Source organism: Erythrolamprus reginae, chromosome 2 (assembly GCF_031021105.1).
Source record: "Erythrolamprus reginae isolate rEryReg1 chromosome 2, rEryReg1.hap1, whole genome shotgun sequence".
NCBI classification, from domain to species: Eukaryota; Metazoa; Chordata; class Lepidosauria; order Squamata; family Dipsadidae; genus Erythrolamprus; species Erythrolamprus reginae.
Window position 1 is genome coordinate 117,745,147 of NC_091951.1, and position 15,416 is coordinate 117,760,562.

The following is a 15,416-nucleotide window of genomic DNA, read 5'->3' on the forward strand; positions in this document are numbered from 1 at the left end:
CTTAGCGGAGGCCGGCGAAGGTGATATTCAATGTCGGGGGCGCGCGCGGGGTTGCGCAAGCTCCCTATCTCCATACCAGCCCACTCGGAACATTCAAAATAAGAAAAACTTTCGCCAGAGAAGGCTTTTCTTATTTTGAATGTTCCGAGTGGGCTGGTATGGAGATAGGGAGCGTGCGCAACCGCCCGCGCGCCCCCAACATTGAATATCACCTTCGCCAGCCTCTGCTGAGAAGAACGGAGAGAGAACGAGAGTGAGTGAGAGCAACAGACAGCAAGATAGAGAGAAAGTGAGAAAAAGAGAGAGAGAGAAAGGGGGGAGAGAAAGAGATAGCAAAAGAGAACAAGAGAGAGAAAGAGTGTGAGAAAGAAAACAAGAAAGAGTGAGAGAGAGAGAGAAAGCAAGAGAGAGAGAAAGAAAACAAGAGAGAGAAAGTGAGAAAAAGAGAGAGAGCAAGAGGGGGAAAGAGAGAACGAGAGAACGAGAAAGAAAGAGAGAGATGAGAGAGGAAGGAAGAGAGTGTGAGAGAGGAAGAAAGCAAGAGAAAGAGACAGAGAAAGGAAGAGAGAGAGAGAAGAGATAGAGAGAAATGATAGAAAAAAGGGGAGAAAAGAGAAATGAGAAAATGATTGAGGCAGAGAATGACAGGAAAGAGAGAGAAACAGAGATGTGACTTGATTTAAAGCATATGGTAAAAGCACTTAAATAATAACAGAGAAAAACCCCCCAGCCCTCACCTGTTTTTATTAATAGTTATGTTTTTGGTTTTGCTGGTTGATTTAGTTTTAATAGTAATGGATTTTGGTTTTTTAAATTATTAATTTCTTTTAATAAAAAAGGGATTTTTTTCTTATTTATTTATTTATTTATTTATTTATTTATTTATTTATTTATTTATTTATTCTATTCCACCCAGTCCCAAAGGGACTGTCGCTCAGACACTATACTTTTCCGCCCACACCGAAAAAAAATTAGAGGGTACATTGGGTGCAACTATTCAGGTGTAGCTATTTCAGGAGAAAACAGATTCTGGTCTGCAGACAGATTTGAAAATGTGCAGAGGGTTGATAGAGTCTTTCCCCCCACATATTGCATTGCAGTGAGCATATCACTGCCTATTAATTAACTGTGCCTCCAGACACTGTTACCTCTAAGCTGCACGGGCGCATGCCCGTGCAGCCATCAGGTCCCCCCTGCGCACTAACTCGTTGACGGCGCGCAAAGCCACGCCATCCCAGATCGTGGGGAGGGGAGCTCTTCCCCAGCCAGGCGACAGCGAGGACCTCCCGATGCTCGCCCTCCACCCAGGCCCCACGCTGGATTGTGCTGGGGGCTGCCCCTTGGAGCCGGGGGTGACGGACCTAGCCTCAGCTTACTTGGCCCCGGTGCGGCCGAAGCGTGGGGCGAAGTAGGCAGCTGCTGCTGCTCTGGGCCCACCCCCGAGCTGAGCTTCCTTCAGCTTCCTTGGAGGCAATGTTGCCTCCGGCCCCCTCACGCCCCTGGCCTCTCGCCGCTGCCCCCGCCCGCCCAATCCGCCCCTCTCTCCGATTTTCTCCTCCTCCGCCTGCCATCTTGGGGTGTGGCTCCTCCCACACCAGTGGCGTTGGCTGCGGCTGCTCCTCCTCCTCATCTGTGCACCCAGTGAGGGGGCTGCGAGAGCGCTTTCTTGGAGCGCTTCGGGAACGCCCCCCCCCTGCAGCCCCTTCGCTGGGAGCACTTTCGTCCCGGGCTGTCAGCGAAGAGGCTGCAGGAGAGGCTGGGCGCTCTGAAACGCTCTGAGAAAGCGCTCTCACAGCCACTTCGCTGACAGACAAAGAGAGAGAGCAACAGACAGAGCGAGATAGAAAGGAAGAGAGGGAGAGAGAAAGTGAGAAAAAGAGAGAGAGAAAGAGGGGGAGAGAGAAAAAGAGAGAGAACAAGAGAGATAACAAGAGAGAGAGAACAAGAGAGGGAAAGAAAGCAAGAGAGAGAAAGAAAACAAGAGAAAGAGTGAGAGAGAAAGAAAAAGAGTGAGAGAGAAAGAAAGAGAGGAAAGAGAGGAAGGGAGAGAGAGAAAGAAAGCAAGAGGGAGAGAGAGAAAGAGAGAAAGAAAGAAAGAAAGAAAGAAAGAGAGAGAAGAGAGGAAGGGAGAGAGAGAGGAAGAAAGCAAGAGAGAGAGAAGAGAGGAAGGAAGAGAAAGAGAGAAATGATAGAAAAAAGGGGAGAAAAAAAAGAAATGTTTAGTTTTAATAGTAATAGATTTTGGTTTTGTTTTATTATTAATTTATTTTAATAAAAGAAGGGATTTTTCTATTTGTTTGTTTGTTTGTTTATTTATTTATTTATACTTCTATGCTACCCAGTCCCGAAGGGACTGCCACTCAGACACTATGCTTTTCCGCCCACACCGAAAAAAAATTAGAGGGAACACTGCCTCCAGAGTACATCCCCAAGTCCTTTTCAGCTCCCACAGTACATGCAGGAAACCACAGTGCTGCTTATCTACTTAGCTTAAATACCCAACATCCAAAAGTTAAGGGGGGGAAAAGAGAACACTCTCTCCATCACTTTCTCTGATGACATCAATATATCCTTGTCATGGTCTTTAGTAGGCCAAGGAAAAAGTAGTGCAGCTCCAATCACAAAAATATGACTCACTCCTTTAGTAAGGCCGAGACGTAACTGGCTGTTCTCTAATCCACATTTCTCAGTGTCACCAACCATTCAGGGCTGACTAAAAGATTTCTGAAAGGTTAATTATAGGTTGCAGGCAAAAATAAATTTTAGAGTTTAGATGAGTCAAGATTTCCTGTAGAAAAGCAGCTCCAGGAATGAACCTTTTTTTTGCTTCAAATAACAATGATTCAAAAGCACACTGAAATAACTGTAACTTATATTTGAAGAAATGATCCTAATGAGAGGAATCATGTTGGGGCATGAGGAAAAAATTAGGCAGGGACTTTTATTCCTCTCTTTTCTTTTCTATAGAAAGAAAAAAAGCAGCGTGAAGAGTTGAATACTGGCTGTTTTTGAAAGGAGGAGTTAAATGTGCTAAAGAGAAGATACGACATAGCAAAAAAAGAAGCACCACCAATCCATTTAACCAATACAGTGGTACCTCAAGATACGAACCCCTCGTCTTACGAACAACTCGTGATACGAACCCGGGGTTCAGAAAAATTTTGCCTCTTCTTACGAACTTTTTCCGAGTTACGAACCGGCGTTCGGAGACTGCTGGGAAGCCGCGCGGCTGTTTTAAAAGGTGACAGCCGGGCGGCGGGGCTTCCCAGAAGCCTCCCGAACGCCGGTTCGTAACTCGAACAAAGTTCGTAAGAAGAGGCAAAATTTTTCTGAACCCCGGGTTCGGTTCGGGAGGTTGCTGGAAAGCCCCCCAGCCCGGCTGTCACCTTTTAAAATAGCCGCGCCGCTTCCCAGCTGTCTCCCGAAGCCAAACGCGGAAGTTCGGTTTTGGCGTTCGGCTTCAGGAGACAGCTGGGAAGTGGCGCGGCTGTTTTAAAAGGTCGCAGCCGGCCTGGGGGGCTTCCCAGCACCCCCCCGAACCCGGGTTCGGGGTTCGGGGGGGTGCTGGGAAGCCCCCCAGGCCGGCTGTCACCTTTTAAAACAGCCGCGCGGCTTCCCAGCAGTCGCCGAAAGCCGTTTTTTTGCGGGGGGGTTTTGGTTGCACGGATTAATTGACTTTACATTGTTTCCTATGGGAAACAATGTTTCGTCTTACGAACCTTTCGTCATACGAACCTCCTCCTTGCACCAATTAAGTTCGTATCATGAGGTATTACTGTATCCTCATGTAGTCACAACTACTGAAAACAGGTCACACTGTTTCTTTCACATCCTGTAAGAGTTGCTAATGTTTAGGCCCAAATTCCTTCTGTGATTTATACCATCAGCGTGTTGGCCTACAGTTACATCCGATCAATGGAATTTTACAAACACTTTCCTGGAGATATTTGGCACTTTACTGCACAATTCAGGGAAGTGCAAAAACCAAGAGATAGTTGCATCCCACATTCTCACATTAGTTCAGGGAGTATGTGAATTAGCTAGATGATTATAATTATGGACAAAGAGAGAATGGCGTCACCGATTAAAAAAATAACAGAATAATATTACCGATGAAGGAAATTGGTTGATAAAAACCTCGATAACAATCCATATGGATTGAATTACATTTGTGATTCTCCAGAAACTCTCACCTTTGGTCATGTCCTCGAGAACCAGATTCTCCAGCTCCAGCCATTCTTTGTTGAGGCGCTTTACTAATTTATAAGCATTGACAGGATGAGCAAGATAACTTTCTGGATCGGAGGAGGATTTGACTGTTAAGGATTCCATTGTCTCAGCCCAGCTGGGAAACAAAAGCATATTGAATATCATTTCAGCTTACGTGCCCTGAATAGATAAGAATATGACAACATTTTATTCTCAACCCATCCTCTTAGAATTACCTATGTCCCTTTATCTTGGAAAATGAAGTAAATATTGCCATTATTTCCTATCATCTTGCATTTGATTACTTACAGAATACCCTTAAACTGCAAATGTTTATATGACCAATTCCTTTAAAAATGTTTTATTATTTCTTTGTTTCAGGCTGATATTTAAACCATCAGGGTAAAGGAACAATTAATAAAGTTGTATACTAAAGCAGTAATGGGGCTACCTTTGAAGAGTGTTCAGAAACTTCAGATCATGCAGAATGCAGCGGCGAGAGCAATCATGGGCTTCCCAAGGTATGCCCATGTTTCACCAACAGTCCGCAGTCTGCATTGGTTGCCGATCAGTTTCCGGTCACAATTCAAAGTGTTGGTTATGACCTATAAAGCCCTTCATGGCCAGAATATCTTCAGGACCGCCTTCTGCTGCACAAATCCCAGCAACCAGTTAGGTTCTACAGAGTTGGCCTTCTCCGGGTCCCATCGATTAAACAATGTCGGCTGGCGGGACCTAGGGGAAAAGCCTTCTCAGAGGCGGCCCCCACCCTCTGGAACCAGCTCCACTCGGAGATTAGGATTGCTCCCACCCTCCTTGCCTTTCGTAAACTCCTTAAAACCCACCTCTGCCATCAGGCATGGGGGAACTGAGACATCTCTCCCAGGCCTATATAATTTATGCATGGTATGCTGTGTGTATGCTTTTTTATATTATGGGTTTTTAGATATTTTTAAGTATTAGATTTGTACTGTACATTGTTCTTTATTATTGTTGTGAGCCACCCCGTGTCTGCGGAGAGGGGTGGCATACAAATCTAATAAATAATAATAATAATAATAATAATAATAATAATAATAATCATCATCATCATCATCATCATTATCTATATCAAGGAAAATGTCTATTAAAATACTGTGGTATATCCAAGCAAGCATTTTAAAGATAAGAAATTCCTCAGCAGGTGGCAGCACATAACCTATCTTGGCTGTTCTCAGAAGCTAAGCAGGATTGGCCTTGGTTAATATTTGAAGGGGAAACTGAAACAGGCAACCCAGCTCTGTATCACAGCCAGCAGAACTACATGAACAGAGTCAGCAAGAACTGAGTTCAATTTTAAAATGTCTTTCCTTTCTTAGACATGCAGAAGTTTCTGATTCCAGCTACGTAATAATAACAGAAATAGATCCCTATCACAACCAAACCCGAATTAGAAACAATTGCACAGGAGGAAGTAAAACATTTATACATGAAAGGATTCAGAAACTTGATTTGGAGATTCGGAGAATGCACATAAATTCCAGACTCAGCCTAAGCTCAGATTCAACCTCTTCCCCAGTTCTCTTTGTATGTTCACCTACTAAAAGATAATCTCTGACTTTGACTGGGCATTCATGTTACCCTGCTGTAAACATGAGAGAGAAATTACTAAAGTTTGAGGTCACATAATACAAAATAATTCAATCCAATGACTAACCTAAGAACTACTTATCACATTGGGTTGCATTCATAGAAACATAGAAGACTGACGGCAGAAAAAGACCCCAAGGTCCATCTAGTCTGCCCTTTTACTATTTCCTGTATTTTATCTTACAATGGATATATGTTTATCCCAGGCATGTTTAAATTCGGTTACTGTGGATTTACCAACCACGTCTGCTGGAAGTTTGTTCCAAGGATCTACTACTCTTTCAGTAAAATAATATTTTCTCATGTTGCCTTTGATCTTTCCCCCAACTAACTTCAGATTGTGTCCCCTTGTTCTTGTGTTCACTTTCCTGTTAAAAACACTTCCCTCCTGAACCCTATTTAACCCTTTAAAATATTTAAATGTTTCGATCATGTCCCCCCTTTTCCTTCTGTCCTCCAGACTATACAGATTGAGTTCATTAAGTCTTTCCTGATACGTTTTATACTTAAGACCTTCCACCATTCTTGTAGCCCGTCTTTGGACCCGTTCAATTTTGTCAATATCTTTTTGTAGGTGAGGTCTCCAGAACTGAACACAGTACTCCAAATGTGGTCTCACCAGCGCTCTATATAAGGGGATCACAATCTCCCTCTTCCTGCTTGTTATACCTCTAGCTATGCAGCCAAGCATCCTGCTTGCCTTTCCTACCGCCCGACCACACTGCTCACCCATTTTAAGACTGTCAGAAATCACTACCCCTAAATCCTTCTCTTCTGAAGTTTTTGCTATCACAGAACTGCCAATGCAATACTCAGATTTAGGATTCCTTTTCCCCAAGTGCATTATTTTACATTTGGAAACATTAAACTGCAGTTTCCATTGCTTTGACCATTTATCTAGTAACGCTAAATCATTTACCATATTACAGACCCCTCCAGGAATATCAACCCTATTGCACACTTTAGAGTCATCAGCAAATAGGCAAACCTTCCCTACCAAACCTTCTCCTATGTCACTCACAAACATATTAAAAAGAATAGGACCCAGAACAGACTCTTGTGGCACACCGCTTGTAACCTGTCTCTGCTCAGAATACTCGCCATTAACAATAACTCTCTGATGTCTATGCTTCAGCCAGCTTGAAATCCACTGAACTATCCAGGGATTAATTCCAATCTTCACTAATTTATCTATCAGTTCTTTATGTGGAACCGTATCAAAGGCTTTGCTGAAGTCCAGATAGGCAATATCCACGGCACCACCTTGATCCAACACCTTTGTGACATAGTCAAAGAACTCAATGAGATTAGTCTGACACGATTTGCCTTCAGTAAAGCCATGCTGATTTGGGTCCAATAAGTTATTGTTTTTTAGATGCTGATTTATCCTCTTTTTGAGTAGCGTCTCCATCATTTTAACTACAATTGATGTCAAGCTAACTGGCCTGTAGTAACCAGCTTCTTCTCTACTGCCCTTCTTGTGGATAGGCACAACACTGGCCATTCTCCAATCCTCAGGAACATCTCCTGTTAACAGGGATTGGTTAAACAAATCAGTCAGGGGGGTAGCAATGACAGATCTGAGTTCTTTAAGAACTCTGGGGTGGATGCCATCTGGACCCATTGCCTTATTTATCTTTAATCTTTCAAGTTCTTCTAAGACATCGGCTTCTAAGATCACTGGAGCTGAATCCGTACAGCTGGAAGCAATGCTATATCCCTCTATAGTATTATTTTGTAAGGTGTCTTTTGAGAAAACTGAACAGAAGTAGCTATTGAAATGGTCAGCGATCTCCTTATTTCCATCAATGCATGTATTATTCCCGGTACTAAGCTTTGTGATGCTGCAGTTTTTCTTCTTCCTATCACTAATATATCTGAAGAAGGTTTTATCCCCCTTCTTTACAGATTTTGCTATTTCTTCCTCTTTTGAGGCTTTAGCAGCATATATTATCTGTTTTGCCTCCTTCTGTCTCATTTCATACACCTCTCTATCAGCTATACTTCCAGACTCTTTATACCTCCTATAGGCAGCCTTTTTTTCATTGACTATAGCCCTTACATCATTGCTAAACCATAGCGGTTTCTTCTTCCTTTTACCTTTAGTTACTTGCTTTACATAAAGTCTTGTGGCTTTTAAGATGGCCTTTTTTAATACAGTCCACTGGGTGCTCGCTCCTGCCATTTTATCCCTCCCCTTTAATTCATTATTTAAATATTCCCCCATTGCATTAAAATTTGTTTTTCTGAAATCCAATACTTTGGTTGCAGTATAGGATTGCTCACAATCAGTTTTTACATCAAACCACAAACATAGATGGTCACTGCAACCTAAATTTTCTCCCACCTTGACCTCTGAAACCCGATTCCCATTTGTAAAAACTAAATCTAGAATATTCTCCCCTCTAGTTGGTGTCTTAACTAGCTGTGCCATAGCTGCTCCTGTAAAGGCCTCTACTATATTCTTACTTTTGCATGTAAGGGCACTGGGGATATTCCAGTCAACATCAGACATGTTGAAATCACCCATAACCACAATATCTCCCTTTACTGCCATTAGGGTAATCTCATCCACCATCTTGTTGTCATGTTCCTCAGATTGCCCTGGAGGCCTATAGATCACCCCAATTCTAATGACAGAACCGTCTTTATTTTGCATGCAAATCCAGAGGGTCTCCAGATCTTTACATGTATTTTGAATTAGTATTGTTTTTAGACTTTCTTTAACATAAATGGCTACTCCACCTCCCCTTCTCTCTATTCTATCCTTCCTATACAGTGTATATCCTGGTATGGATATTTCCCATTCATTAGAATCCTTAAACCATGTCTCAGTTATGGCAACCAGATCCAAATTATCTCTAGATATTATGGCCATTAACTCACAGAGCTTGTTGCTCAAGCTTCGAGCATTCGTGTACATTACCCGAAGAACATTATTTTCATTATTAGTTTGCCCCTTATCATCATCAACTACATCTATTTTATTTACAGCTCCCTTTTCATAAGCTTCCGGAAACTGATGTATCCTCATTGGTCGGGGACAGAAATCCTCCACATCTGGTACATCTCTGTCCCCTTTACCTAGTTTAAATGCCTGTCCAAAAAAGTTCTGAATTCCTCACCGAGCACCTGGGTTCCTCTGTATGATGGATGCAAACCATCCCTCTTAAACAACTCCCTATTAGACCACCTACTGACATCATGACTTACATAACCAAAACCTTCAGCTTTACACCACTGCCTTAACCACACATTAAACTCTCTGATACAACTTGTTTTACCCTCCTGGCCACAAACCGGTAACACCTCTGAGAAAGTCACTGAATCGGTTATTTTACCCAGCTCCACACTTAGACTTTGAAAATCTCTTTTTACTACATTAATATTTCTCTGGGACAAATCGTTTGTGCCAAGATGCACCACCACATCAACTTTATTACCTTTACTCACAGCCCTGACAATGTTTGTAATCCGCCTCCTGTCCCTGTGGGCAGTGGCTCCTGGAAGACACCTCATCACCTTCACCACATCCTTCCTCTGTCCCAAATCAACACCTCTGACAATCGAGTCACCCACAAGAACATGTGTCCTCTCTTTATTTCTACTAACTGGACTTGGTTTGGTGACACTATGCTCCACATTTACAACAACTTCTCCTTTGAACATCCCCTCATTCTCCGCCTGAGGGGCCTTGCTAATATCTACAACATCCTTACTATTTAAATCCGCAAGAACATTATAGGAGTTGGATACAGAGAGACCAAATTCAAATTTGTCAGTCCACTGACAAATGTTTGGGGGGAGAGGTGGGAGATAAACTCTTGCTTTTCTAATGTAGAATATTATATTATATTATGCTAAGTTATGGTCAACTCTTGGCGACTGTGGTTACATTCTAGATAGAATATAAAATGAGGGTAATTTCTACTGAAATATTTTATCGCTAACAGCAAATACTTTACTGAATTTAATGGGATTTACATTTAGATAAAATTGCAAGTATTTTCACCCTTTTCTCTCTGCTCAAATATAAAAAAAATAACAGTGTAACAATGTCCAACTGCCAGGAAAAGTAAACTATATTAAAATAAATATACCTACCTACCTACCTACCTATATACATACATAGTACATAAATAGTCTCTTTCATTACCTTTTTATTTTAGAAAGTTTGGTTTCTTCCTCTTGAATATATGCTTTTAATGACTGCACCAGATCTTTTTCCGCATGAATCAAGTCTGTCATCTGGCCTTAAAAGGAAGAAAGTCAAACATCATTACTTTAACTGGATGATAGCAGAGCACTATGAATCAGACAGGGAGACAAAAGCTAAAGGACTTGGCCAGGTTGGATACTGAATTCAGCTTGCATCACAGAAATTGCCCGAATATGAATCAGAGGAGATACGGGTTCAGTTGAATCAACTGATCCAGAACTGAACTAGCCCAGATCATGAGCCTAGCCATACACAACAAATTTAAGAAAAGGAGAACAGAGAAAGACCATCCCTCTAGTTGAAAGCGAGATGTGTAAGGAAATATTCAACTGAGACAAGAACTACAGAAGTGAAACTACAGCTTGGCTGGTCCTTATGGCAATGATCCTCTCCAGTACTACCATCTTGCCTGCAATTCTCTCTGTGTGCTTATCTTTGGTTCATCCAACAGAACTTTGCTCTTCGAACTGACCGCTCCAGGATCATTTCTGAATGAGTGTTTTGTCTTTCTCTGGACTGTTTGAAAATTAAGCTCCATTCTCTAAACAGAAAGTCTACCGTTGGAATCATGGTGATGTTACTAAAGTTAAGGGTTGCACTTGAGGTTGCATGTGTGTAACTGGCAGCATAGAACATAAGTTAGCTGCCCCGAGTTTTCAGAGAAGAGCGTCATACAAATCTAATTAATAATAATAATAATAAATCAATAATAATAATAATAATAATAATAATATATAGGCTGATCCAGTTTAATGTCTGCAACTATCATAAAGTCCACAGAATAATTAATTAAAACCTAGAAAATTAAATATGTCAATATTATTACTGGAGCTGCTTTTCTATATTTTCAGTATACAGGAATATAATAGTTTCATTTCTTTATTAGAATCCTCTGTGAGAATATTTCTGAAAAAAAAATAGGGCAAATAGACTTATTCTCTATATACAAAATGAGGGAATATGACTTTTCAGAAGTATCATATTCATTAGATAGTTCAAGAAAACGTATTTACTTTATAGAATAGAATTTTATTGGCCAAGAGTGATTGGACACACAAGGAATTTGTCTTGGTGCATATGCTCTCAGTGTATTGCCATTAACATGATCCCATACAGTGAAAATAAATATCTTTTGTCACCTTTCATATCCAGTATGTATTTCCAAATATTTGGAAGAAATCAATTTTTCATGAGCTCAGCTCAAATGGCTTATTTCTTAAATGGAAATATCAGCATTGTCAAGCTGACTATAATACATAGACTTCTAAGTAACTGTCTGCGAATGAAATTGCTTCAATTTTATTTAAAAAAATATGTGTATATTCAACTGTTAACTACATCATAGTATTGGGAGCTGAATACAAGAAATAATTACAAGGTCATCTTGCCACCCTCCTTACCTGGATTCTCTTTCACACACACCATTTTTAGTCAACCTTTCATTCTTGAGATAGTAATGAAATTCAAACAAATTTAAGAGGCACCTTGGGTAAGCCATGACATATTGTCTCTAAAGTATAATTACTGAAATATTTCATTTCTATATGTCTTCTGTTTAGATTCTTTTCTTTTGCCTACTGGCCTGTTTTAAAACAATGATACTTTCTCACCCTATTTAAAACTTTGTTTCCTTTTACTTAAACAAGATCAGCTTCAGTTCCAGCTTTCTAATTTTTGCTGGAAAAAAGTAGTTGATATTTGCTGCTTTGCCAAACCTTGTTCAGAAAGCAGCCAAGTTCTCTGTGTTATGGCAAAAAGCCTTATGTAACCAATACTTCTTAGTTATATATCTCTTATTTATGAAATGAAAATAGTTGGCAATATACTGTATAAAATAATACACAGGATTTGCGGGGGGAAAACCATCTTCTGACTGTATTGTTCCTAATAAATGTTAACTCTTGATAAAAGTGTATTCAAACTTTCTTTGTAACGTTCTACTGGAGTCTTCCAATTTAGCATCAGATTTAATTGCCAGATTAAAACTGTTGTTGGAATTACAAAAAATGTTCTTTTGGGAAGAGATTTGGAAAAATAATTCTTTACTCTTTAATGCTTTAATAATGTTTACTTCTTTTTCACTAGAAATATTTTTTTCTAGGCCAAGATTGTTTCTAAAGCCATTTATTAAAATCATAACCATTTTTAAGCAGTTAACTCACTGGATACGGAGAAAATACAATTGAATCAGACAAGGTATTTAAATTAAATTTTAATAGAAAACTGAATTGTACTTATCTGGTATTAATCAGTTTTAATACAGATCAGGAGGTATATGTATAGATTATTATGATGGTTGGTCATGTAGTCAGCCAGATGTTTAGACTGGATATGCCATTTTTATCCAACCTATCAAATTCTTCCCAAGGCCCTGGGACAGATAGATGCTGTTGTTTGAGGGTGTTAAAAGCATCATTTCAGGATGTAAGCTGTTTCAGAAAAGCTGCCTTTTGCAATTGATTGAAGGGGATTCTGTTAATGGCAATGGTGTTCAAATGGTGCTCCAGATATCTTGATATTGCATCCAAGATGCCTATTACTAGCTTTGTTTTCTTTTGCTACAGTTATTCTATTTCTTCTTGCTGGCAACCCTGTGGCAAACTCACGAAACAGTGGATGGATCACATCAAGGAAGACATGAAACGCATGGCTGTTACCCCTGAAGAGGCCCTGAATCAGAAACAGCTTTGTCAACAAGCAGACCTTGCCATAGTGTGGGAATAACACTAGAAAGATGATGATGATTCTACTTCTTCTTGTAGCAGCTATTATTATTACTAGTATGTATTAGAAAAATGAGCCAGTCTCACCATCGACAGAGGGGAAATGAAAACTGAAAGACTCATGTCCTACGAAAATAACATCAAGAGTCTAGATAAATAGGAATCTACAAATATCTGGGCATTCTTTAAACGGATTGAGGAAAAATTCAGAAAAAAAAAATAGCAGGACTTGCAGATTGGAAGTTGAATACTTACAGGAGAAAAAAAAATCTGATGTTATATCAGTGTGAGGTGTCTTGTGGAGGACAGCTCCTCCATGTCGTTCTCAGAGGCCTCAAGGGAGAATGAGATCATTTCTGGCATGTCAGGGTATTGCTAACCCTGAAATGCCAGCAGAACATGCCTTGGGTGGAGAGAGCTCGCAGGCCAATGAGGCGGAGATCTGCTAGATTGATGGGGAAAAGGCCCCATCCGCTCTTTATGGGCTGCACTGGGAGGGGATATTTAGCAAGGCAGACAGAGGGAGGCGCTGCTGTAAGCAACATGTATAGGTCATGACCAGATGGTTATTACCAGGACTCTGCAGGTCGTGGATTTAATTCAGATGTGGCCAATGTTTATGTTCTTGTTTGGAGCATCCAGTTATCTGTCTGGTGGACTAATTGGCCATTGCCTGGAAGGTTAGTCCGGAGCTTGTTTGTGGCTGGCTTCACTGAAAACGATTCCCTGAATACCTGGCTTGGACTATTCCTGTAACTTCTTAATGGAATTACAATCATTGGCAGAAAAGAAGTGGGTGAAACTTGAAAGGGAGATTAACAATGTTTAAAATAAAGAGATTCTATTTTAAAAATGGAGTAAAATATAAATCAATAGATTAGCCGATCCTTTGAAAGCAGCTCTAGATATTTGGTCAAAATGGCAAGGGAAATTAGTAAATAGGAATTCAAAATTATCAACGTTGCATGTTTTGAACATAAATAATGACGTTAATTTAGGTAGAGTTATAAAGGAATTAAATGATAAGGGTATAATGAGAATAGAACAATTATATGAGACAGATGGAAGAGTTAACAGAACTCGCCTCGAATGGTGGTTGGGCCAACAAAAATGGTTGCAGATTAATGCAATATGCAAATATTTGAATAAAACTGAGATTAAAGAAGCATTTTTGAGAGAAGAAAACTGTCTAGAGAAAATACTGAAATAAAAGATTAATGATTCAAAAGGACAGGCTAGTAAGATTTATAGTATGTTACTACAAGTGGAAGAGGAAGTGATTGAAGGCGTAACAAGATACTGGCAAAATGAATTACAGATCAATGAAAACGAGATGGAAGAAGTAGTAGAAAATATATATAAGATAAAGAACACAAGAATTAGAGAGATGAGAAGGAAAATTTTACATAAATGGTACTTTATGCCAGTAAAACTAGCACACTTCCAGAGGAAAGGAAAAGGAAACTGCTGGCATGGTTGCCAAATAAAAGGAGTTTTTATGCATATGCTCTGGGAATGTGTTGAAGTTCAAAAATTTTGGAAGGAAATACAGAATGAAATTAACAATATGCTAAACATTAATTGGATAATCACGAAAGAATCAGCAACACTAGTTAAACATGGGGAATTACGAGAATTTAAAGAAATCAAAACAGCAGCTTTGGAAAGCGCTCAAGCAGTAGTGGTATTAGGGTGGAAGGACAGCAATAAATGGACAATCCAGAATTGGTACTGGTACATGGTGGACCACATCCACTTCAAAATTATGGAAATAAGATTAAATAACTTTGATGAAAATAAATTGGAGAAGCTGATGGCACGATGGAATAAGGTGAAAGATTATATCTTAAGTAGAATATATGACGACAATGTGAAAAATAAACCCCAATCACTCTTTGTATGTAAAGAAATGTAAACCGGAGCCAAGGAAGAAATTGAAATTTACTGTAAATAATTTAACCCCCTAAATGGTGGAGGGGTTATTGGTGTTGGGCACTTTTTCTTTAAGATTTTTTTGTTTGTTTGTTGTGATAAAAATTTAATTAAAAAAAATATTTTTTTTAAAAAAACTTCTCCTTGTAAGCCCTCAAACGTGGACCACCGGACTTGTTGACAGACCTCTATGGAGGCCTCTAACCTTGGAGGGGATTTTGGCTGTTTGTTTCTGGAGCCTATCCAGGCAAAACCTTTATTTCCAAGACTGTTTCTAGTTTGGCTGTAAGTTTGTTTTGCTTTTGGTTATCTACTTGGTCGCGAGTCAATTACTGTGCTAAGCTTGCAGCTAAGGGTTAGTTGAAAACCTGAAATGGAAGTGTTGGGTGAGCAGATTGAATAAAGCTCTCTATACTAACCCCGACATGTGAGTGAGTGGGGACAGCAGAACCAATCATGTTTGGAGTTGTTGAAGCAATATCTAAAGCAGGGATCTCCAACATCCGGGCCATGGACCTAGGGACCAGGCTATGCAAGTGGCAGATTAGCATGTGAAACTTCATTTGCTCATATGTGGAATTAGATTATATGCACAAAACCATCCCCTCCTTCCCCGCCACTGCCGGTTGTGGATCCAGAAAGGTGGGGAACATTAGCCTAAACACAAAAAAATATCCTGCTTGGAACTGCCTATATTGTTAGAT

At 40.1% G+C, this 15,416-nt stretch overlaps 1 protein-coding gene across 8 annotated transcripts in view; it reads right to left on the bottom strand.

The window, feature by feature from the left end:
- P4HA2 (prolyl 4-hydroxylase subunit alpha 2) overlaps positions 1 to 15,416 on the bottom strand; it is a 75,024-nt gene that overhangs the window by 38,770 nt on the left and 20,838 nt on the right. For all 8 annotated transcript variants that reach the window (XR_011558029.1, XM_070739289.1, XM_070739293.1 and 5 more), the window contains 2 exons: positions 9,995 to 10,091; positions 4,194 to 4,345 (listed from right to left, as the gene is read on the bottom strand). Coding sequence is in view for 7 of the 8 variants with exons in the window: in XM_070739289.1 (XP_070595390.1) it covers positions 4,194 to 4,345; positions 9,995 to 10,091 (249 nt within the window). In the remaining variant the exon portion in view is untranslated. The remainder of the gene's footprint in view (positions 1 to 4,193; positions 4,346 to 9,994; positions 10,092 to 15,416) is intronic.